General features: G+C 35.3%; 1 protein-coding gene across 1 annotated transcript in view; it reads right to left on the reverse strand.

The window, feature by feature from the left end:
- LAMA2 (laminin subunit alpha 2) overlaps window positions 1-25,324 on the reverse strand; it is a 621,613-nt gene that overhangs the window by 60,273 nt on the left and 536,016 nt on the right. Inside the window, exons 41-46 of the mRNA XM_017533228.2 lie at window positions 15,914-16,030; window positions 13,775-13,957; window positions 11,695-11,700; window positions 9,015-9,169; window positions 2,098-2,241; window positions 935-1,068 (exon numbers count right to left, since the gene is read on the reverse strand). Of these exons, the coding sequence (XP_017388717.1) occupies window positions 935-1,068; window positions 2,098-2,241; window positions 9,015-9,169; window positions 11,695-11,700; window positions 13,775-13,957; window positions 15,914-16,030 (739 nt within the window). The remainder of the gene's footprint in view (window positions 1-934; window positions 1,069-2,097; window positions 2,242-9,014; window positions 9,170-11,694; window positions 11,701-13,774; window positions 13,958-15,913; window positions 16,031-25,324) is intronic.

Consider the following 25,324-nt stretch of genomic DNA (forward strand, 5'->3'; position numbering starts at 1 on the left):
TTGCACTGCAGTGGTAATTCACAAGCATAATCATCATGCACCACAGTCTTGAATTCCTGGGCTGAAGCGATTCTCCTGTCTCAGTCTCCAAGTAGCTGAGACTATAGGCACATGACATTGCACATTCCTCCTTCTTTCAAGCTTTTTATTATGGAAAAATTTAAGTATATACAAACAGAATAAAACTCTATGTATTCATCACCCAGATTCAACAATTACCAGTTCTTTAAGTCTTCTCTATCTCTGATCAGCTTCATGTCTAGCCCTAGGCCCTTCACCATACCTCTCAACTGTTAGCTGCTTTGGGCTTAACAGGGAGTTGAGAATTGGGAGAACCAGAAGAGAAAATGAGAGGGAAGTGCTGAAGACAGGGATAGCTCTGTAAGTAATCTATATGCTGCTAGACGTTGATAATTGCGTTAAACCTCCAAAGATAGAGTAACTGAATCAATTCTTGATTACTCCCCATTTTAAGTAGGGTGGACCTGATATGTTACATATGAATTTCAGCGTTTGATACTGCATGTACCTATGGTGGCTATGTAGACTGAAAGAGAAGTTGTGTACACCAAAGACAGGCAATAATGGCGGCTCTTATGCTCTGGCTTCTACTGCCTAAGAATGAGTGGCAGTACTTTTCTCAAGCGAGATAGGAGACTAAAACAGCTATACTCCCAAATTCCTACTGGACGTAAGATGAAGGGGTCAGAAATGGAATGATTCCTCTGGCCAATACCAGGATTTGTCAGTTCCTAACAAGCAGAACAAAGATACCCACTCCCAGACATGTATACATATAATATGTAAAATTCATACACATGTTTCTACATACATACACAGCTGCCTTATTGAAATAGAGATAGAAGTTTTCTTATAAACTGGGAAACGGTTTCAAAATTCTGTCATTTAATTATCTTTTTATTAAGTTGGTTACCTTGATGCTATGATACGGTACCAATAGGAGTCATCAATAGTCAAATCTGGGTACTCTACACGTCCAACTCCAGATCCAACATCCCAGAGGAAACTGACTTTGCCTTTACGCATTTCTATAGCCAGAAAGTCAATCTAGCTCAGAGAAATACAAAAACAAGAGATATCAGCTATAAAGCACTTTTAAAGAGGAGACCAGCAGAGTGTTTTTCAATAAGTGCCATTTGCAGACATGTAAAATATTTAGAAGCTTCATGATAATATTTGTCAAACAGTATTATTTATTATTATATATTAATAGAATAATATTTTATTTTTGTATCCTTAAGGCAAAAAAAAAATCCATAATGCTCAGGCATGTTTGTTAATTTTACCAATTCTAGTTAGGTCTAATTTTGAGATAAAAGCCTTTCTCACTCTGGTACTTGTGGTAAAGATAAAAGCAAATATTTAAATTCAGACTTCATTATTATTTTCACCAAGGACATTGTCATTTTTCAGAGGGCAACTATGATTTTATTTCCCAAATTGACCCAGAATTCCTTACCCAAATGGCAAATATTGACTCATGCCATGACTGATTTATTAAGAAGTCTTACTCATTTTGGAAGATCCCCATGCATGCAAAGTCAAATAGTTCAAATGGAAGAAATCAGAACTTTATAGGTGGGCTTTTATAGACATAATCTGTGTTATTTCAATTTGGGTCATAAATTCAACACAAGTTTGAAGAGTTTTCTCTGGTGAAAAAAATTAGTACACACTTTGCTATTTTCATTTCATTAACAGAAGAGTTTGTTGTAATTTAGTTTGAACAGTAAATAAAAGAAATAAATAAAAAGTAAATAAAATAGTTTTCTTCTTATTAGCCTTTTTCTTAAATCACTGACTCTAAAAATGTAATTTAAAAGAAATGCTGTTATACTGACAAATGAAAGTAAATGTGAATACATACTGTAGTTTTCTTCCTTTCATTTGACTTACAACTTAATTTGACACTTCAGAATTTTGTGAGGTAAGATGCTGAGGTTTTCAAATCTGAAAGCCTACATTAGACAATTTGGGGACCATGTTACTGGATTCTATACATTTTCCCAAATATCAGGATTAATCTCCAGCTATACACATACAGCAGCCTAATGAAAAGTTCAATATTAGACTTACAAATTTGGCACTTCCAAGATAAAAAAGGAGGTTGTCAGCAACAGCTGTCTTTACGTTGACAACAATATTATTATAACTTCCTTTCTTGATTTCTGGCCTGTATGTTCGAATGCAGTCACCTCCCGAAGACACAGATACTTTGATCTTTAAGAAAAACAAGGTATGAAGAACTAAGAGTAAATCTCTCAGAAAGTTTGAAGTAGCTTCCAAACAACCAGAAAGCCATCATTGCTTTTTCTTTGAAGTTATTTTCCTATCATCACATAGCATCATTAAACACCCATATGCAGACACCATTATACTCATTAATGAGGGCACAGAAGAGGAGTTTTCCAGTAGAATTTCGACAATGAGTTGTACACAGTTCCATGTCATGTAAGTATACTATTTTTTGAAGCATGCAACTAACAAATTTCTACTGTCATACCTTTGTCCATTATGAATATGGGAACGTTTTAAAAAGGTGATTTTACATGGAGCTAATGAGAATGATCTTTATTAAGGTTGTTTAATGAAATTTTACAATTGAAATTTCAGCGGTTTTGGTATCACTTAAACTAAGAAACTATTTTTCTTTCAGTTTTCAAGAGGAAATTACCTACTCTCCCGTGCTCTTACAGTTGAAAGAGGACAAATAGATTTTGTTCTAGATGTTCTAACAATAAGAAGAATATTAATCCTTCCACTCAGAATGTACATTTCAGGATAAATTATACCTTTTTATGAAGTTGCCAGAAAATGAAATGGAAATAATTTCCAATGGCTATCACTACTAATGTATTTAACAGCTCCCTTTTCTTTTGAGTAACACCTTAAAAATTACTATAAGTTGCTAAAAAAGGGATTCCTATATGAATAGAGTAACACTGTTCATACCAATTTTTACTTACATTTAGAAAGCCTTCCTTCAGTAAATAACACTGGTTGATTATTTGATTTAATTTCCATTGGGTCAGATGGAAAATCACCATCCAAGGATTACTTTCAGGATAGCAAAATAGTGGGTTGGACTCAGAGGGAATCTGTAACTTTGCTCATTGATAGCATTCCAGAAGGAGGCAGAGAGAGGGGAAGATGTAAAACCTCTCTTTGCCATTTGTTCAAATGCCCTCTTGGTCTTCACTAGCAGTGAATTTCCATTTTTTCATTTCTTCTAGCGTTTTGTGCTACTCATGTAATTTGCACATTTGGAAGAAAACCAACCAGCGCTATTATTACCCCCATGGAAGGGCTGTGCCGGCTCCCAATAAGATAGCCTAGAAACCAAAACAGCCTCCATATGATCATGACACCGGGAGGTGTCTCCAAGAGTCTCATTTGTGTTTGAGTATGGGCAGAACTGTGGTCCTTCTCCAAGGGTCGTGAAAGTGTACTGCAATTGGTTGGATTCAAAAGAAAAGGCGAAGGAGGGATTTTTGCAATAGGTAAATTCATATAGATTTGAGAACTTCTGGGGATACAGAAGGTCTGCTACATCTCCTGCAGACCTGCATAAGTCATTTATTTGTTTACTGTTGTTGCCTCGTTTGATCTACTAATCAAATTGTATCTCCACAAAGAGCAAACTGTGTTCTGGAGAGAAACAAGGGCTGTTTCCTCCACCACCCGGAGGAGGGTGACTCCTGGAGACTGGATTGTGGTGGCTTGGGGCTGGACATTTCAGGAAGCCTACTGCTTAAACCACTTTCTTGTTCTTCCCTTCCCCAAAAAGTGGGGCCAGCCGGCCAACTGATGGGTGTAGGACTCAGGGCTGACTATGGTCTCCAGAGTGTTTGCTCTGTGTCCTAGGGAGATAGCCTTCTGGATAGGTTGGTTTTCAGTTGGGAAGTTAGTTTTTTGCTTCACAGATCATGGAGTTTCCCTTCTACCTACAGTGTTGAGAGTAGGCGAGTCAAAATGAATTGCAATACAATGGAGGTAGGAAATGTACAATTTTTACCTGGATGTTAATATGGTAAAGTAGATGAGCAATGGGAGTTGGCAAAGGGAGTTGCCATTCTATGCTAGAATGGCAGCCATACCAAAGGTTACCCAAGGAATTAGAGATAAAAAGAATAAAGCAAAGCAAGAGAAAGACAATACAGTAGAGGGCAGGTGGGAAAAACATGCACTTCAGATATTTTTAACATTCAGGAAAGGGTGTTAGATATAGTAATGTTTTTAGCAATTTGCTGAAAGTGAACCAAAATCATTATCAGGGAAGACTTTGGCATTGAGAAAATTTAATATCTGAGGCAGGTTACAAGTGCCATTGACATCATAAGAGGATCAAAGAGAACAAAAAAATCAAGATCTGACTGGAATTCATGAGTGGAACTGAAGAGCATACTGCTTATCCCTGGCAGACAATCATATTCAAATTCTGAATAGGGCTGAATTCACAGTAAAAAGTGACTGCATGTAGTTTACTTCATTTTTATTTTATAAACACTTTATAGCTTTGTCCTATGGATATATTATGGCTAGTTTAATTCCTAATAAATCAGTTTTGTTTAAAAAACACAATTGAATAATATCCCTCAGTTATTATGTAGAGTAGAAATGACTGAATATAAATGAAATGCATGATCATTTGGTCACAGAATGAATCTCAGTCCTTGCTTAGGTAAACCTGGTAAAAATAATAGGGGATGACATGATCGGTGTGTTGAAAAGGGGGTTGTCAAAGTACAGCAGACAGAGCTGGGCACGATGGCTCATGCCTGTAATCCCAGCACTTTTGGAGGCTGAGGCAGGTGGATCACGAGGTCAAGAGATAGAGACCATCCTGGCCAACATGGTGAAACCATATGTCTACTAAATATATTTTTTAAAACTAGCTGGGTGCGGTGACATGTGTCTATAGTCCCAGCTACTCAGGAGGCTGAGGCAGGAGAATCACTCCAACCTGGGAGGCAGAGGTTGCAGTGAGCCAGGATCATGCCACTGCATTGCAGCTTGGCAACAGAGCGAGACTCTGTCTCAAACAAACAAACAAAAAAAGTGTAGCAGACAGAGCAGCAGCACTGAACTCTAGCTGACCTGGTAAAACTCCATCTGAGAACTCTAAGTATAAGAGGGCAGCCATTTAAAAACTGAGTATCTAATGTCACTAGAGGTTACAACCGATCTACTGTATATAATACATAAGTGATAAATGCGATTCTTAGAACAAAATGGTGGTGTTATACTCAATATACTAGCAATTAATCCCGTAAAGTAAGTGCTATGACTTCAATACGTCCACCAAAATTTATGTGTTTGAAATTTAATCCTCAGTGCTATAGCGTTGGGAGGTGGGGCCTTTTGGGAAGTGTTGCAGTCATGAGGGCTCTCTCCTCATGAATGAATTGATGCCACTATTAAAAAGGCTTACAGGGGTGAGATCTCTCTCTCTCTCTCTCGCTCTTCTGCCATCTGAAGACAAATTTTCCTCCTTTCCTGAGGATGCAGCATTCAAAGTGCCATCTTGGAAGCAGAAAAACTGGTCCCTAACCTGCCAGTGTCTTGCTCTTGGACTTCTCAGTCTCCAGAACTGTGAGAAAAAATTTCTTTTCTTTACAAATTACCCAGTCTGTAACATTCTGTCACAGCAGCACAGAGTGGACTAGACAGTAACCTCCTGCTCAGTTCTCACACATTCATAAAGAAAATCCTCTTGAATTGTCTGCTTTCTGTTGTTTGGTTTTGGATATACTCTCAGAACCTGAAAAATTTACTTAGCCCAAACTACTGACAGCCAGTACATAACTGGTAATCTCTTCCTTTTGAATACTTTGTGTTTTGATTTTCAATTATAGGTATTTCTTTTAAACAAGTTAAAACAGGAAAATCAAAATACTATGTCCCTAGAAGAAATCTTTAGGACATATCTCTCTTGCAAGAGGAGAGAAATTTCTGAAATTCAAGCATCCTTTTTAGGATGTTTGACTATCAATTATTGTTATTTCTAATGCAGATCCTTAGTAAGACATCTAAACAAAAATCACTAAGCATTAAGTATCTTTAAGGCATTTCAACAACACAACATTATGTACCAGTTAATCATCATGAACTCAGACATTATTGAGTATCCCATTATTATATCTATTGGATTTTCACTATATTTTTCATCCGGTAAGTAGGTCATTTATTTAAAGGAGTATCAGCCACTCAATTTTAGAATCAACAAACCCAGAGAAAGCTACTTTAAAATAAACATCTTTAATGTTTTGGTCTTGTCAAGTATGTGCTAAGGTCATATCCAGACATCCATATTTACAAATCAGAAAATGTAATGTTCATTTAGTATAAAACTAATTTGAAAAAACATTGGCTGCTTGCATATTTCTAACATCTTACAAAAAAATAAGGCCTTGTGTTGTAATTCCATTTCCAAAAGTGATAGGGGATTTCTTTGAAATGCCTGGACAATGATTACTTTTGCTAGCATTACTGTTGTACCTTTCTTTCTTTTGAGACAGGGTTTCTATTTGTCATCCAGGCTGGAGTGCCATGGTGCGAATATGGCTCACTGCAGCCTCATCCTCTGGAGCAAGTGATCCTTCCACCTCGGCCCTCCAAGTAGCTGGGACTATAGGCACGTCCCACCATACTCAGCTAATTTTTCAGTTGTTTGTAGAGATGTGGTTTTGTCAAATTGCCCAGGCTGGTCTCAAACTCCTAAGTTCATGCAATCTGCCCACCTCGGCCTCCCAAAGTGTTGGGATTACAGGTGTGAGCCACCATGCCCAGCCTATACCTTTCTTTTATTTTGTGCTTTAAGACAGGTTTTACATGCTTACATGTTTGAATTTCACCCTTTTGCGAGTAGGGGAAAAGCACTCACAACTGATGAATAGATGGGCGTAGTTTTAGAAATCTTTACAATGAAGAAATAATAAAAATGTGTAGATTTCTCCACTTGATGACTAAGTCAAAAAATGTGGCTATATGTGAGATTCACAAAATAATATTTACTATTATTGCTTCTTCCCAGTCAACATTGTAAAATATAGGAGTGGTATATCACGTTCTTCTTTTCTCTTGCCACAGCTATAGGTGGGTCCTTCATTCTTCTTTCTTTCATCTCCCTCACAAACTGCTTCTGGGCTTATATTAAAAAAGGACAGCTCCGATTATACTTGTTCCATGCTGAAAGCTTTCGGCTTATCCTTTCCAGTTAGGCTTATCCCAAGTACAAATGTTGCTAAATGAAACTGCTTAACATATTATTGAAGGCCTGACAAGACTTGTCCTCTATTGATCTTTCCAGTTAAATGTTTCCTTTACCAATTACTCTGGGCAAAGTGCACCTTCTTTTTTTCCTAAATGGACCTTAAACTTCCTTCTCCCTCTGCCTTGGCTCAAGCCATTCCCCCTTCTCAGAATACTCTTTCTGTCCCCTGACTCCACCCCCAACTCCCCAGCACTATCCCACCTCAATGCCTAGCTCCAATCCTTCCCTTCAGGAAATCTTCTGGCCCTACTAAAGGTGATGCTTCCTTCTAAAACATGTCACTTCTTGCAGCTCCTGTAATGTGGCACGGTGTTCTGCATTATGTGATAAGATATGTGTACATATCTTATTTTTCCTACTATTTTATAAGCTTTGGGAGTAAAATAACTCCTTTATTCATCTTTGTGTACCTTACAGAAAGTAACACTGAACATAGTAGAGGCTTTTTCCATGTGGCCAAATCTTAGATAAAACTTCAAACCTTGAAGTAACATCTGGTTTCTTTAATCTTGTGTTTTACATACATAATGATCACCTGTTGATGATACTGCCTTGCTTTCATATTCTAGCTGAATATATGACTTCTCAGATCCTTTCACTGACATATTACTGTGATCTTATGTAATATCATCTTCACTAATCTCTTTGTTGTTTTTTAAGTTTTTTTTGTCAGTCAGTTGCAAATTCCTTTCAATGTTCACCTTGAACTTACTGCCTTGGCCTTCTTTAGAAGTGTTAGATGTACATAAGGAGAAAAAAGATTATGCTGTTACTGGAGCATCATATTCTTAAATACTACCAAAATGTATCTGCGAAAGGGCTTTTCTGATCATCCTAGCTCCAACATTGTTCAAAAGATGGAGTATTTCACATGAAAGACTGAGTTATCTAACAAGGTTTGAGTTCAAGCCTGACCATAAGAAAACTGTCTCTTTCTTTACTTCTTTCTTTTTTTCCTTCCTTCCTTCCTTCCTTCTTTCTTTCTTTCCTTCCTTCTTTTTCTTTTCTTTCTTTCTTTTTTCTTCCTTTCAAGTTTCATGTTGGCGCTTAACAACTTTGTCCTGGTTCATTAGCATGCTATCTTCTAGAAAGTTCCATTCCTATCCTAGTAAACTTCTAATTGGGCAAATAAAGAGCAAAATTTTGAGACAAATCAGGTATTTCCTATCTACTCCAAAATAAAAAAGAAATGTAAAAATCATAACCAAATCCGTTTTTATTGTTGCTTATACCAGGCAAAAGAATATATATAAAATGTTTGTTTCTCTTTGCTCTCATTCCATGTATTGTTCCTTCATTCCTGCCTTAACCCCACTAGCTGGCCTTTTTTTTTTTTTGGTTTGTTTTTAGCAAGAGGAAGGCACTCTCATCCATACCTTTTTAGTATACATTAATGTTTTCTTTCTTGCTATTTGTATTACTCTACTCAAATAGTAATAAAGTATACCAGAATTCCTAATACTAAAACATTCCTAATTCAAAAGACATTTCATGAGAACAATAAGTGGTGATTATTGTTCTCATGAAATGTCTTTTGAAACTTAGAAACAAAACAAAACTAACTTTTCCCCCATTCCAACCCCTCCTACCTCAAATAGCTTCAAGTTAAAGGAAAAGAACCTGAGATCATTCAACAGGGAATTCTGGGGAAAGACATTCCCTCTAGGAATAATTCAACAATTGCAATCAGTTACTGATACTGATGATAAACAGAACTTACAGAATTGGCTTGTTTTCGGGCTTGGTTGATCAATTCCTTTATCTCAGAGATGTTTTTCTTCAGGTTATCCTCAAGCTCCTTGATGGGTTTGAGTTTATCTATTAGCCGGTCAGCTTCCTGTTGTAGATTTTTCACAGTGGCATCTGCATCTGCAACTGCATAGAACAGAATCAGTGTGCACGTATACGCATGCACACACGTGCACACACAGAATTAGAATAGCAGTATGCTTAACCAAACAATTTCATCTTATTAACATGACAAAGCACGGCCATAACTGCTAAAGCAAAACGTGTGATGGCAAATGCGAATATTTTAGTTGAGACTCAAGCAGGTCAGAGGAGTAGATGTTAGGACAGAGGGCCATCACTTTTGCTTTGTGATTAAGGTAAAAATTAGCATTGAAGATAGAGAATATGAACTTAATTCAATGCTTAATTTCTAACTTCAGCCAAAAAGTTAACCTTTATAGAATAGAACTTCAGTTGCAGAAGCAAGGAAATGAAAGCATCTTTAAAATGTCACCTAGTCTGTCCAAGCCAGAACTGTATTTAAATTAGGGTTTTTACACAAAATTGGTTTTCTTTCTTTTTCTCACTGTCTTTTTTTTTGCACCTCTTAAAGAGAGAAGCTATCAAAATGTCTTTTGAAGAACATTTTGATGTTGAAAAACCCTTAGACTAAAGCTCTATATCCCTTAATTAAATCTTTCATGGTGCAGTTCAGTTTCATTTTGAAGAATAGTTGATTATCCTGTATTATATATTAGATTGACCCATATTAAACAGCTGTTTTTGTAGGTTAAAAAAAAAAGGTTACATATTGGCAATTTCAAAAGTTTCAACCCTAGAATAGTTGAAGGTCATCACTGATCCATAGACTTTTAGTATGTGCTTTTCAAGGGAGGGCATATGACACGTGGTAAACCTCTTATTCTACTGCTGAGATGCTGGTAGTCTCTTCCACACTATGTCATTTATTATCTGATTAAGTGTGTATTGTTCAGCTTTCTGTCATTGTGACTCCAATGAAAAAGTTAAACTGCTTAAGGTTCGAGGCTATATGCCATGTTAGACTCTCAATGATCTACTCTGCAGCTGATAGACAACCACTGAGAACTAACCACAAGGAACGAATTAAATGTGCTCAAAGGGATGTAAATTATTATTTTTTTAAAATTAGGTTTTGAAGTAGCTCTTCTGAACTCGTAATCATAACTCATGACTTATATTGTTAGTGGCATTTAAAAAGAACATAGGTCTATTATTAACTTTAATAGATTTGCTATATCAAGAACTGGGTGCAGTATTTTCTTCCTGAGATGCATGTTATCTGGATAGAAGTGTGTGTTACATCATCATACAGATAGGATAAACACAGTTATCTCTTTATTTTGTATAATTTTAATAAACCATTTGTTCATTTTCCCCTTCCTTTAATTCTCCATGGTTATTCTGACATTCTACAAATTATTCTAACACTGAGGCAAAATGATTTAGATTTAGATTAATGAGAAAGAGAAAAAGTAGTTAAACAAAGACTACACAGATTTAGGCAAATTACAGACCCTTTTATTCTCAAGTTCTCAGGAATTTTTGCCAAACGTTTCAAAATGGGACTTGGAAGTTGGTCTTCTCCCTGCTTTTTCCTGTATCCTCTGGAGCAGCTGAAGTTTTGCCAAGTAATCTCTTACGTCTTAAATTGCCTCCCTTATCTAGTCACCTCTTAGATTTATCAGGTCTATTATTTTCTGTCTTCAAATTCATTAATTTTTCAGTCTTTTTCATTCTTTAAGTTAACTCTGCTTTTTCTAAGTCACCAAGTTGATTGTTTAAAATTATTATTTCAGTGATGGTTTAGTCATGTAATCACTCTAATTTTCCACTGAGGACACCCTTGATCATAATTTTCAAATATTGATATGTTAAATTTTGTTGTTGTTGTTATTATTTTTGTAGGTATGTTTTTCAGTTTTATTTTGACTTTCAATTTAAAATATGGGATGTTTAAGGGAGAATATTTTTATATCCCAGTAGGTGCTCACTTGTTAAGACCTGATTTTATTATGTGTTTCTCCAAATATAATTCTACAGAAGTTGAAATTAATTACTAACAAGGAGAGGAATATGTGAGTTTTGGGGTGGGTGGGTGGGGGAACAACAACGATATTGATCTAATCTATTTTAATCCTGTTGCAAATAAGTCATTTGTGTTTCAGGGGCTGAATTTATATTATCAGAAGCAATGTAATCTAGTTAATTCTATAGAGAAATTCAGCTTTCCACTTTTATCTGGCTATCATACATGTATTTCACTCATTTTTCCTTTTTGTAGAAATAAAGTCTTGCTATGTTTCCCAGGCTGATCTCAAACTCCTGGCCTCCAGTGATCCTCCCACCCTGGCCTCCCAAAGTTCAGGGGTTAGAGTATGAGCCACTTCGTCTGACCAAACTTTTCATAACACTATTAAAAACATTTTGTATCACCTATATCCACATATCACATTTTTATAAAGGAAGATGACTTTTACATATCTACCATTAATACTGTGACAGTGGAAAGAATAGCTATGCAATGTTTAAACAAAACCAAAACATAGTACATGCAAAGCCAAAACTTTTTGCAAAAGGCAATGAAGCACGAGCGTTACTAAAAGGTATATAAGTAAATATATACATACTGATTTCTGTAGGCAATTTCACATGGAAGCAAAACAAAGAAAATTGAAAATTCATGAGGAAGTATTTTCTATAAATATTATAAAGTAGTAACTATAAAAAATGGTACTTTTCATAACAAGTACTAATTATAAATGCAACCCATTTTAACTCACCAAATGTCATCAAATGAAAGTGCACAAAATATATCATTTAGTGGCTACTATTTGTATTTTAAAAACTATATCTATGTTCTAGTAAGATAGAAAACAGACCCAATTTAATTAATATTTATAGATAATTAACTGTTTCTCGTAATAGAGGATAAGATCAAAATGGAGATGTTATGAAAGGCCACTACCAGTTGAGAATCAGTCTAAAATAGAATGGAATTCTTTTGGAAGGTAGAGTGCAGGAGGAGGGAGAGCGCCAAGAAAAATAACTAATGGGTACTCGGCTTAATACATGCTTGATGAAATAATCTGTACAACAAACCCCCATGACACAAGTATACCTATGTAACAAACCTGCATTTATACCCCTGAACTTAAAATAAAAGTTTTAAAAGATAGCTTAAATTATAAAATAAGCAGAAGAGATAGTAATATTTGCTTAAAATTTTGTTTCATTCATTTTTAGTGGGAATCTTGTGATTTGGCATCTATGAGAAGAAGTTATTCTTATGGAATCTTCGAACTACAAGGGAAGCCATTTCTGGGCTTACATTACAAAAATTTTAATGTTTTTATCTCCCCTTTCTCCCTGGCTCTGATGTTTACGTTATATGTGTTTGTACTCTTCCTTGCTCATGAAGGAGTCATGTTAATAGTGTCTATTATTTCATAGCATCCATAGGATTTGATTTGAGGAGAGGATGCTGAAATCAGGCTCCATTCCTCACTCAAACAGCATTTGAATTGTATGCCATATGATACCAATTGTATGCCATATAATACCAAGTGCTTTTGCTTTTATACTCCAAATATTTTGATATCCCCCAAAACTGTTTGCATATAAAGAGGGCTAGTCTCTTGAAAGTGAAAATCACAAATTACGAAAGCATCTCCTTTGGTGAAACTGTGTACCACGGTTACCAAGATAACCCCCCCCCCTTTTTTTTTTGAGACAGCATCTTAATCTGTCACTCAGGCTGGAGTGCAGTGGTGTGAACACAGCTCACTGCAGCCTCACTCTTCTGTGTTCAAGGAATCCTCCAGACTCAGACTACAAGTAGCTGGGAATACAGGTGCAATGTCACTACCATGCCTGGCTATTTTAAAAATCTTTTTGTAAAGATGGGGTCTTGCTATGGTGCCCAGGCTGGTTTTGAATTCCTAGGCTCAATTGATCCTCCCGCCTCAGCCTCCTAAAGTGCAGAGATTACAGGTATGAGCCACTGTACCTGGCCCAATATAGCTTTGTATCATTTGACAGACAAGGAAAAATGCATTTAAAAATTTTATTTTTTGACTATATTTAACTAATAATAAAAATTATATTTTCTCTCAGGTTTTCTCAGTAAATCCTTAAGTCAATAGAATTTGATGCAATATATAAAAGATGTGATTAGTCTTTAGAAATCAGATAAACACATTATTTTCATTTCCTGGAAATGTTAAATAACTGGAATCTAAATTATAAAATATCAAGATTTTCAAATATTAATGCATTTCAAGTTGATATCATTTTCATACCCTGTTCTAACAAGTCTGCTAATGAATGTGCCCCTTAACCTCTGTGTTCCATGAAACTTCGCCAATTCTGAGGATATAATTACCCAAGTACAATTGTATTTTGAATTACACAAATGGGTTAAAAAGTGTTTGGCATCTCTATGCCAAATATCATGCAGACCTAGAGAATTCCTAATCTCTTCTCAACTGGAAAAAAATCAGATGAAAAATGCAATGGGGCAGAGCTGGAAGACTTGGATTCCAGCTTTGGAACTTCAGGACACTGGACTCCTGATCCCAGTCTGTGAAACAAGGAAGGCAGACTACACCACGGAGAGGGTCATTTCCAACTCGAGCATTTACGAGTCTGGGCTCCTTTTACAGTGAGAGGAAATAAATGGCATCATCACAGTGAAAAAGGAGATCTTACTGTTCTTGGAAGGATCTTTAACCACGGCATTCGTTTTGGCTACGCTGTCTGCTAGTTTATTGTAATTCTTCTTCAGGCCATCGAGGTTCTGGTGGAGCTCTTTAATCTGTGCCAGTACATCTTTAGCTGTGTCGTTGGCTTGCCTGGCTTTGTCCTTAACAGCTTGCAGTTTAGCAGCTGTGTCTGTCAGCAGATGAGCGTATGAAAAACAAAACAAAGGGTCTGGAGTTAGTGGCTTAATCCATGCTTGTCAGAGTGAGGCTGCGGCTGGCTGACCTCAGGGATGAATTTACAAAGGGAAAAGGCTGAACTTTGTCTCATAAAGGTGTAGCAAATGAAGCAAATATTTTAGCTAAATTAAATTTTCTCAGGGACGTTTGCTATGAATACCTGATTAGCTCTTAACGTAGCAAAGTGACTATTCTAAACGTTCATTGTATACGGTCATATTACGATTTGCTGCTGAACTTATTAATGAGACAAACTTATCCATGGGAGCTTCATCAAAACTAGGTTAAGATTCAATCTGCATTTCCAAAGCAGGGCAGGGGTCGGGGTGGGGGTTGGAGGGAAACGAATATATTTTCATGTTAGGATGGAAACTATTTTCAGGTATGTTAGGCTATGCATTTGTATATTTATGTTTGTTTTCACCACTGGAAATTTTCTATGCACTTACAACTGAAGAAGTGACATGAAAATCTGAAAAGTTACTCAAGTTTTTTAATGTTAAAAAAGTAAACACCTTTTAGATTTTAATATTAACTGTGTTGTATAAATATGTGCATTTGTCTCCTGCTTCTAATTTGTATATTGTACCTATAGATGACTACTAGTGTGTATAGGTTAGCGGTTAAGATCCCAGGCTCTGAAATCAAACTGTGGGGTTTAAGTGTCCTATGTGCCACATTAACAGTGTCCCTCAGGATCATGAGTCAGTTTCTTACCTATAAAGTGGGGATGAGAACACTATCTTAGCTGATGTTAAGTGTGAGTGCTAACTTATGTTAAGATAGTGTTATGGCAATAACACTCTCTATACTTATGCTATCTATATTCAATATACTTAAGTGAAGTGTATGTAATCCTCATACCATTTGGAGCCAAAAAAATTTGCTCCAATTGGTATGAGGATTACATACACTTCACATAAGTATATTGAGTACTCAATAAGTGTTTATAATCTTTGTTGTTGTTACATAATGCTTTAAAACTATAATATCAGTAAAAGTAGTATCTTTAAAATAATGTATGCTTTCAGGAACTAATATCACATGATAATTTCCAGCAGTTCTAACAGGTAGAAAGATATTATAGACATGGTTTGACCACCGATGTTTTTCAAAGTTGGGATTGCTTAAGAAATTTAACTGTATTAAAAGAGAATGCAGTGAGCTCTCACCTCTTACTGCAGGTACTCTAATGGACTGTGGCTTTGTGGTACATCAGTATTTTAGAGAATAGTGTCTATGTGATTTATTCTATCTCACTAATACATGATTTATTGTGCTGAAACACAGAAGACAATACAGTTGGCCCTCCATGTCAGTGGGTTCTGTATCTGTAAATTCAACCAACCTTGGATAGTTGGATATTTAAGGGAAAAAATGGATGGTTGTGTCTGTACTGAACATGAACAAACTTTTTTTCTTATCATTATTTCCTCGATAATATACTATAAAAATTTATATAGCATTTACATTATATTAGGTATTACAAATAATCTGGGGATTATTTAAAGCATATGGGAGGCTATGCATAGGTTATATGCAAATACTATGCCATTTTATAAAAAGGGACTTGAATATCCAAGAATTTTGATATCTCTGAGGGGTCCTGGAATCAGTCCCCTGCCAATACTGAAGGATGAGTTTTATAATAATAAGATGACTGTATCTTCCTTTTTGTAACATAGTCCTAAGGATACTGACTAAAGGCAATCAAAGATTAAAAAATACCATAATGCAAAGTATGGTTTAGTTTCTCATTCTCACAAAGAAGAATTCATAATTAAGAAAACAAGTATCTAATTTCCAGATAATAGTACAATAATAATCTTAGAAAAAAATGATAAAAGTTAACAACAATATTTAAAACTTCAGGTTAACTGACACAGTTGGTGGTGTCCTGAATGCTTACCATTTGGAATAGCTGATAACTTTCCCAAAGTGTCATTCAAAGCTCTCAAGAGATCCCCATTTCTATCATCAGCATTTTCTATCCTGGTTTTTAAGTCATTTAGATGGTCTTCATTTTCTGTGAACAGAAAACAGAAAGAGTATTAAATAAGTTTTGTCATCTCTGAGCTTATACCTGGATGTAGCAATTTCAGGTTATTTTAATATAAAATCAATAAAAAGCAAGAAAATGTATTTAATGTATTGGCATCTATACATAAATATATTTCTAATCATAATAAAATATGTGTTTTATTATCATTGAATCATTGGATACTTCTACATGTTGAACAATGACATTTTCTTTTTGGTATCTGATCTTTATTTTCCTATAGAGGAGAAACCTCCAAAGAATTAATCTTTTATTACATTTGTAATAATGCCCTCTAGTTATCACTCCCATTGATTCCACTTATTTAAAAACTTTTATTACCAAAAGGAATCATTGGGTTAGATTTTCAAAATCTCAGATATGATTGTTGAGCAGAATCCCCCAACTTTAGTAAACAATATTTATTTGGGTAAAAACATAAGTTAAAGAAATTGAAAACTTTTAGCACATATATGACAATAATCATTTTTCTCATAAAGAAAATAATATTTTTACAAATTGGGCCCAAGAAACTTTACATAGATTTTTTTGTCTTGCTACTTTAGCAATGTTATCTTTAATATCCAAAAATACCATTTGCTAGAGATAATTCAATGTTACATATACAAGTTTTCCAGCTTCTTTCCACTAGCTTTTTAATGTTCTCTAAACTTTAGGTTAATTTATATTGTAATAGTAACTAAGCAGTTTAAATTCAAGTACAACAATATAAAGAGTAAAACTTGAAATCATTGAGGGGAAAGAAAATAAAGATCCAAGCTGTTGATATAAGTTTAGAAATCATGCTCAGGTATGCATTAAACTGCAAATGCATCATAAGACTGAAATGGAGCTCACCTGTCTTCTTTTTCTTACATCATGTATTACTGAAAACTGAAATTGAAAAAAAATGGGAAAACTTCTATACTTCCCACAATACTATTTACCTCTCTTGACTGCATACAACGGATCATTTCTTAGATAGATTTTTAATAGTTTCTTATGCCATAAAACTTTTTTTGGGGGGATGCATACTAGTTGTTAAATTAGCTCCACAGAAATGCAATATTTAAACACAAGTCAGAGTCCCCAAGTAAGGAGGAGCACTGAGAAAGGACCAAGAAAGAGAAGGTGTTCCAGTCCCTCCTGGATAGGATGGACCAATATTTAGTAAGAGTAATGCCTGACAAGCATTGAGTGTGTATGTTACACGGATTTAGTGTTCATTAGTTTCAGTGGGTTGTTTTACTTAATCCTTACAATAACACTGATGTATGATGTATATGATGATGTAATACTATTACAATCTCCAATTCACAAATGAGGAAATTGAGACTTAGAGAATTTAATCAAATTCCCTAAGCCTGCATGGTTAATAAATGGCAGTGGTAGTATTCAAATCTGCATAGTTTCATTCCATAAATAGTGCTAACTACTGCCTTCTACCAGGGACTGATAGTCAAAACCAGGGATTAGTAGAGCATGGTGGGTGGTAGTGCTCCTCCTGCTCTCACCCTCAACCTTTTCTTCCTGTCTTCCTCCTTTCCTTTGTCTTCCTCTCATTTTTCTCACTTGTTGTCTTAAAAAAATTGGTCACAGTTACAGAAATCAGAGAAGCCTCACCTAAGCAACATGCAAAACCAAATTGTAATTATTCAGAGTGGATTAGCATTGTCTATGTGCAAAACTGGGAGGCAAATATGCGCAGTGTTCCATGTTTTTAAGAATAATCAGTAAAATATGAGGATAGGTAGTTCACAATAAAATAGACATAAATAATCAGTTATGAAATTCCTAAAAAGCACTCAATATTATCATAAAGAACTGTAAAACTAAGCAACAGTGAGATGTCATTTGTCATCATTCAGACTGTGGAAAGTTAAATGTATGTTCACAAGAGTGTGAGTGGAAGTGCAAATTGATTCCATTGTTTAAAGAGCAATTTAATAAGTTTATTAGAATTTTAAATAGACATATATTTGGTTTGGCAGTTCTACCGACAGAAATTTACCCTACAATATACTTGTAAAAGATTTAACTTTGGGGATACTCATAGCTCTCTATTTGTAATAGAAAAAAGGGGGGTGGGGATAAAAATACCCTAATAAGATTAAAGTACTGTTTGTATCAACATAGCATGTTCATGCAACGGTACATATGCAACCTATAAAAAGAGGTAGATGAGTGGATGTGGACATGAAACAAACCTTAAGACCTTTCCATGAAAATAAGCAAGATGCAGCACATATACACTGACATGTACGCAAACATTTGGCATGGTAGGGTCTGGTGGGAGCTGGGTAGAGAACATGCCAAAAACCTTTACAGTACTTAGAGTGAGTAGAAAAGAGGAATGAATGAGGCAGTTAACAGTGCCTTGAGGGACAATGTACTAAAATGTCTCATTTTATACCTGATTGTGCTGGGTAAATTACTTTCCGTGTGCATATATTTCTATATTTTTATTTTTAAAAAAAGCATAAACCATCTAACTGGGGAAGAATGTTATTCGCTATCTTGATGTTATTTGCCAACACCAAGACTGTGGTTTTCATTACTTTCCTGGTACCCAGAGAAGGCAGATGGGAGAGAATATGCCCCATAGAATAGAGCTGGGGCAGTCTTGATTTGTGTGTGTGTTCACCCCTTTCAGAGGTAGTGCATGTGGCTCATTAGAGGAGCCGTGCAGGCCATGGGCAGCTGGAGAACTATCCTCGTCTTTATTGGCCTGCATCTGCAAAATATAGCAAAGAAAAACCTGGATGGATGGAGGATTCTGAACTATCAGTGTCTGGATGTGAAGAAGGGCACTGAACATATTAATTAATGATCCACTCCATTTCATATAGAGTTTTATAGGCAGACACCTCAAACCTCTGTTATACTATGGATTATAGTAATACAAGCATATAACATTGTTTAAAGTGTCTGTTGTTAAATTTCAAGCCCAAGAGCTGACATCACTGAAAAACAAGGCATAAAATATTTCAGCAAAGCATGGCTCTAAAACATCAATATGTCTACTTCAGTAACTAATATATTATTATTTTATATTCTAATCCAGCAAAACATACTTTCCAAGTAATTGAATTTCTCCTCTGTCAATCACAATTCATCTTTCTTATAATACTTCTGTTATTTTTACTGTTTATACTAAAATAAAATCTTTGGATAGGTTACTAAAAGCATACTCTCTGAAATAAAGCCAGTCTGATTATGGCTGTGATATCCACACAAATTCTTTGAGAATAAAGAGCTGCTCTTTTGATATTAGCTTGACAGTCTTCAACACTTAAGAAAATGGAACTGTAGAAATTTCCTTTTTTAGCTTCTTGATTGAATTTAATTTTTAAAATAACGAAGCATTCAAATGTTCTGGCAAGCAAGATATTCATGTATGATGAAGAAAATCATTAATTTGAAGGGGATCCCTGGGTTTATACCACTTTCTGCATTCTGATAGCAAAATACTGTCTGAATAATTGGGCCAATTGTTCAGAAGAAAGTCTGACCTGAAGAATATTTTTGCTGCTGCCTCTCAAGTTCCAAAGCAATGATTATGACGCTCTGTATTTTTTGTTCTAGCAAGTTACAAAAATACAGAATTATATTCTGACCTTGTTCTGATTTTTTGTTTAATGTTTCAGCTGCTTGACTCTGATACTTATTAATTTGCCCTCTCTTATGCTGATCATTTTTTTCTAAAGTAGTTTCTGGAATTTCTTGAACCAAGTTTAAACATTTTGTAGTTTTGGTGATAGAATTAGATGAGTAGAAGCTATTCAGAGAAGAATTGCAAATTTCAGGATGGAGCTTACAAAATGATAGAGAGAAAAATCTAGAAAAATCAGCACTCCAAGACTGATTTTAACCAAAAGATGGAGGAGACATAGTGTATCCATAATTAAAATGTAAGAAAGAACTCTTGTGGTTCAGTTTGGATTGTAACAAGGGTGAAGAAACAGAATTATTGATAGTTAAAAGGAAATCCAACTGAATTTTTTTACTTGTGATTTCTGGAGAAGATGAAGATTTAATTTATAATCCACAGTTACATTTTTTAGATTCCCTCTCTTTATTCCTTCAGCTCTCCTACCCAATAACAGAAGCCTAGTCATTCTATTTTTTCTCTACAGATCGCATTCACCAAAACTCAAAGGCTACACATACATATATCTTTAGTTCTAGCTCTCCCTTTCTCATATTCTCTTCATACAGAAGACAAATGCCCAAGAATTAGTTTGGCAAAGGCAAGGCTCACAAAATGAGGAAATGGAAGAAGTAGAGCAGGCAAGGGTCAACTGAGAACACACGGACAGTGTAATTTTCCTTTGTCACATGCCCATTGAAATGTCACAGGATAGATATATCCAGAATAAAAATTGCAAGGCAGAGTTTCCAGTCGTTTGCACTAATAATGAGCAGTTACTCATGTTTATCGTGTCTTTGGCATGGTGCTAAATATAAATTAGGGCTTAGTTATATTAGAACTAACTATGTATGATCTCAAAATAGAGCTGCTACACATTATTTCACTGATCATTAGTAATGCTTTGCTTTATACAATTCTAGTAATTAAAAAATATTCTGGTACAATGAAATCGTTGTAAGACACAGGGTTGGAAGATGTGGGTTCAAATGTCATTTCTATCTGTTTTTAGATGTGTCAAATAAAGATAACATCTTCCTTCATGTGACTGATACGGAAAATAAATTGGGAGATTTTTGAGAAAGTGCTGGATTTACCATAGGCAGTTAGTAAAAGGTAATACATTGACATTAGTTTGAAAATTTTCCTGGTGTGTTTTACCAGTTTTTATTATACTAATGTTATTTATGACTTTATTTCTTCTTCATTTAAACTACTTGGTCCAGATTCTAAGTTTATTTCCTTTTTATATTTCCTAAGCATATGTATACATACATATATATTCCTTACTTTACAACTAAATATCAGGATGATTTTAACACATTTTAGTAGAAATGTTTAATCTGACTATTCAAATTCCATCCAGTTGAGTTTCCCAAATACAATTTTCGTTTTTTTTTATTAATATGAACAGTGCACAAATAAGTGCCCTGAAAGAATTCCCCATTTACAAGGATGAAATTCAGGAAAATGCGACTACTTTTAAAAGGACCTAGTTAAATGAAGTCTACTGCCAAATTGCCGTGAAGATAACATTTGCAATGAACTTCTTCACTTCCATGGCATTTGATTTATGAACTATTACTTGTACAGACTCATTGTGACTTTTGATTTGTTTGTTTTCCAAAATATAAAAGAATATTCCTATTTTAGATTTCCTTGTAGAAAAAATGTAGTTGATATAATTTCTTTTTCTTCAAGTGTGCTTCATCTTTGTTCTGGGGGCTTCTGATTTAGAGCGTAGGTTAATCTCTGCAGTGTTTCTATCTGTAGTGGTAAAGCAGAAAATTTGAGATAAGCCTAAGACCTGTATGAGGTCATGTGGTAACCTTGATTTTGACCTTCCTGGTAATGAGTAATTTTCGCTACTCTTGAATATTCACTCAATTTACTCATTTATTGAGCATTTTTTAAGGCCATGAATGTTAACGCACCACTTTCTGGACTATGAAAGAAGTTCAGGGTTTTTGTCTAGCAGTGGTTGAAAGCAACAGCTTTGGAGCCAGATGACCTTGAGTTACACTGTTGACTCCACTGTGTAACTTCCGTGGGGCCTGGAGTAGTTCACCTAACCTTTCTGAAACTCCAAGTATAAATAATGACACCTGCCATATAGGAAAGTTGTGAGGAAAAAATATGGTGTTACATATAAATTATTTACAGTTCTTAGCTTGCTATTTGGGGTAATATTGAGGGGATTCTCTCCATGTAAATATCTCCAAGTCTCCTCAGTTGCCTTGTGACTGTAAATAATTGATGCATTAGAGACAATGGATCTTTCTGACTCTGATAGTGTTTTCTTACTGTATTTTTTAATATTAAGCAATTTCTGCAAAAACAATGAACAAAGTTTCAAAACCAAATAGTACTAACAGACCAGTAAAAGTGGTAGATTGCTGTCTCACTCCTTTTAAAGCCTCCCATACCCTAAAGGCATTCACTGTGAACCCTGGTAGCTGTTCCTGGTGGAATATACCTTCTTTACAGAACTAAACAGCACTTTGGGAGGCCGAGGTGGGTGGATCACGAGGTCAAGAGATCGAGACCATCCTGGCCAACATGGTGAAATTCCATCCCTACTAAAAATACAAAATTTAGCTGGGTGTGGTGGCGCACACCTGTAGTCCCAGCTACTCAGGAGGCTGAGGCAGGTGAATCACTTGAACCCAGGAGGTGGAGGTTGCAGTGAGCTGAGATTGTGCCACTGCACTCCAGCCTGGTGCCTGTTGATGAAGCAAGACTCTGTCTCAAAAAATAAATAAATTAATTAAATTAAATTAAATATGTTTCTAATGTTATTTATTGATGCTTTAAATTTATAAATTATCTATTGATGTCATTATAATTGGTAATGATTTAGTTTTCTTATATGCGTACTCATTTAAACCCTTGTTTCAATATAGTTGACTCTTTAAATAACTGTAAACATTCTACATGGTCCCAGTTCACTGTTTACATTATTATTATGTAAATATTGCCCATTGTTAAAGCAAGCAATGTACTATAATTAAATTTCCTTTGGTATATCTTTTTAAATTTTTCCTCTGGCAATGTTTTAAAACACAATGAATTTTAAATTGGATTTAAAATTCCAATTTGAAATGCAGGCTGGGAAAGCCAATACAAAATTCCCCCCAAATATTCAGATCTTCCTCTGAAGTGTTAATAGAATCTGTATAGGTTAATCTTATCTTTAGTTAATTAATCAATTTTGTCTGCTTAATCTTGTCTACTTCTTGGCTTATTTATTTAAAAAGTTTTTTTTTTTTTACAAAAAATATAAAGACAAGGTCTCACTACGTTGCCTAGGATGGTCTCAAACTTCTGAGCTCAAGCGATCCTCCCTCCTTGCCCTCCCCAAATGCTAAGATTACATGCTTAAGCCACCAAGCCTGGCCTTTATATGTTTATTTTTCTAGTTAAAAAATTTTTATAAAAAAAAAATGTATAGATGAGGTCTCTACTTTTTGGCTTTTTTAAAGGAAAGTTTTATCTTAAATCCAAAGTGTTGATTTTTGTTTCTTGTGAAACCTTGATACCCCAAAATTAGCTAAGAGAATTGGGCATATATACATGTCAATATTGTACATTTTCAGGTTATTTACAAAGCATTTATTGATGAATGTAGAAAGTAATTTTTAGGTTGCTGGAGAGAGATAGAAGAATTAGAAAATATGACATGTCATTGGAGAGTTTCTTACTTAGCGAAAATCGGCAGAAATCAAGTTACAGGAATTTTAAGAGCAATTACAACATCATATATCAACAAGAACAGCATAGTTCAACATCAGATTGTCAGTATATGTGTTTATTTTTATAAATAATCTTTTAAAATAATGTATGTTCCGTAAAAGTGTGATTTGAGTTTGGTTAATCAAAAACATCTCATTTTAAACTGGTTCTTACAGAGGCATTGTATAATATTAATTAATATAATAAAGAAGATTGATAAAGACAAGAGCCATGGGCCTTTCAGATGGGAGAAACCACATGCGGTGAGTAGAGGGTGGCAGAGGATGAGTGTAGAGAGAGGGGTGGGTATGCATGGCAGAGGAGTCCAAACGCAGCTTGCTGAGTGGAAGGAGATTCATGGAGAACCTTTGGCCTAAGGATCAGTAAAGTGTCCAGATTTCATATAGCAATACACCCTAGGTCACATAGTACCCTGGTGCCTATTTGAAAACTATCACTTCCTCAAGACTCTTTACTCGTATCTGCTGGAAAGTTTCGATAGTACATTTACAATGACATCACACGTAAATGATGTCTACTAGAGTTGCGCTACGGACAAGCTGTATAGCCACAAGCCGCAGCCTAGGAATGAGAGTCAGTTAATATTCGATGAAGGTGCAAATGTAATATTTGGAGAAAGACAGTTTTGGTAATTGTGCATAGGGGTAAGAGAAGAATGCCTCAGAGTTTGCTGTCATACAAACTTATAAGGTAATGGATTAGTTATGTGGCAGTAGCAGTGACTGGGGAAACAGAAAGAAACAGATCTGAAAAATCTTTCAGAACTTTCTTTCTTTTGGAAAGAAAGATCTGGCAGGATTTGGAAATGGAATGGATGCAGCAGGTGTCACAGAGAGAGGTGTCAAAAATAACAAACTGTGAAACAGAGTAAAGTATGTTGCAAAACAAATAATAACAATAGAAATAGAGATGCACGAAATAATGTATTTGCCTCTTTGTCCATTCTGGACGACTATGTCATAAATTTGTATAAAATTTTTATTACTTTCACTACAGAAGTAAAATGAAAAATTATTGAATAGCGGTTTATTCAAATTGTTAGTGTTCTTTCACTTAAATAATTTTGTTTTACATATGAGGTGTGGCCAACTTTACTAAATTATACAGTATATGATGATTTTATACATTTTATTAATTGTATTATATTATGTTGTATTTCTACCTTTGGCTAGTTTAAGGACATGGGAGGTACAATTTTACTTGAATTGTTTTACTATACTTTTTCATCCACTTGTATAGTCCTTTATCTTTTTTTTTTTCTTTTTGAGACAGGGTCTCATTCTGTTGCCCAGGCTGGCATGCAGTGGCATGATCACAGCTACAGCCTCAACCTCCTGGGCTTGGCTCAGGTGATCCTCCCACGTCAGCCTCTGGAGTAGCTGGAACTACCGGCTCACACTACCATGCCTGGCTACTTTTTTGTATTTTTGGTAGAGATAGTGTTTCACTATGTTGCCCAGGCTGGTCTGAACTCCTGGTCTTGAAGCATCTGCCTGCCACAGCCTCCCAAAGTGCTGGGATTACAGGCGTAAGCCACTATGCCCAAATGTTGGCTTCTTGAGATTTCTAAAGACCCTGTCTCCTAAGCCAACCCAAATACCCAGTGCAGGATCTTGAGACCTAGGAAGGAAAGAAAAGCACCTGAGTGAGGAAGAACAGAAGGTGAAATCTACAACTGTATTTCTCTCCTAGGTCTCCAGACAATTGATTTGATAAGGTTGCTACACCCAGTCTTTGTACTTTTTAGAGAAATCCCTCCAATTCTCTGTATTATGTAGGCAGTCACTGAGTTTAGTTACAATGATTAGGAATGATATAGTTTTTCTGAACCTTTATACTTCTAGCCTTCTTTCATGACTGTTACTCCTGTGCTTCCCTTT

Source organism: Cebus imitator, unplaced genomic scaffold, assembly GCF_001604975.1.
Source record: "Cebus imitator isolate Cc_AM_T3 unplaced genomic scaffold, Cebus_imitator-1.0 Scaffold81, whole genome shotgun sequence".
NCBI classification, from domain to species: domain Eukaryota; kingdom Metazoa; phylum Chordata; class Mammalia; order Primates; family Cebidae; genus Cebus; species Cebus imitator.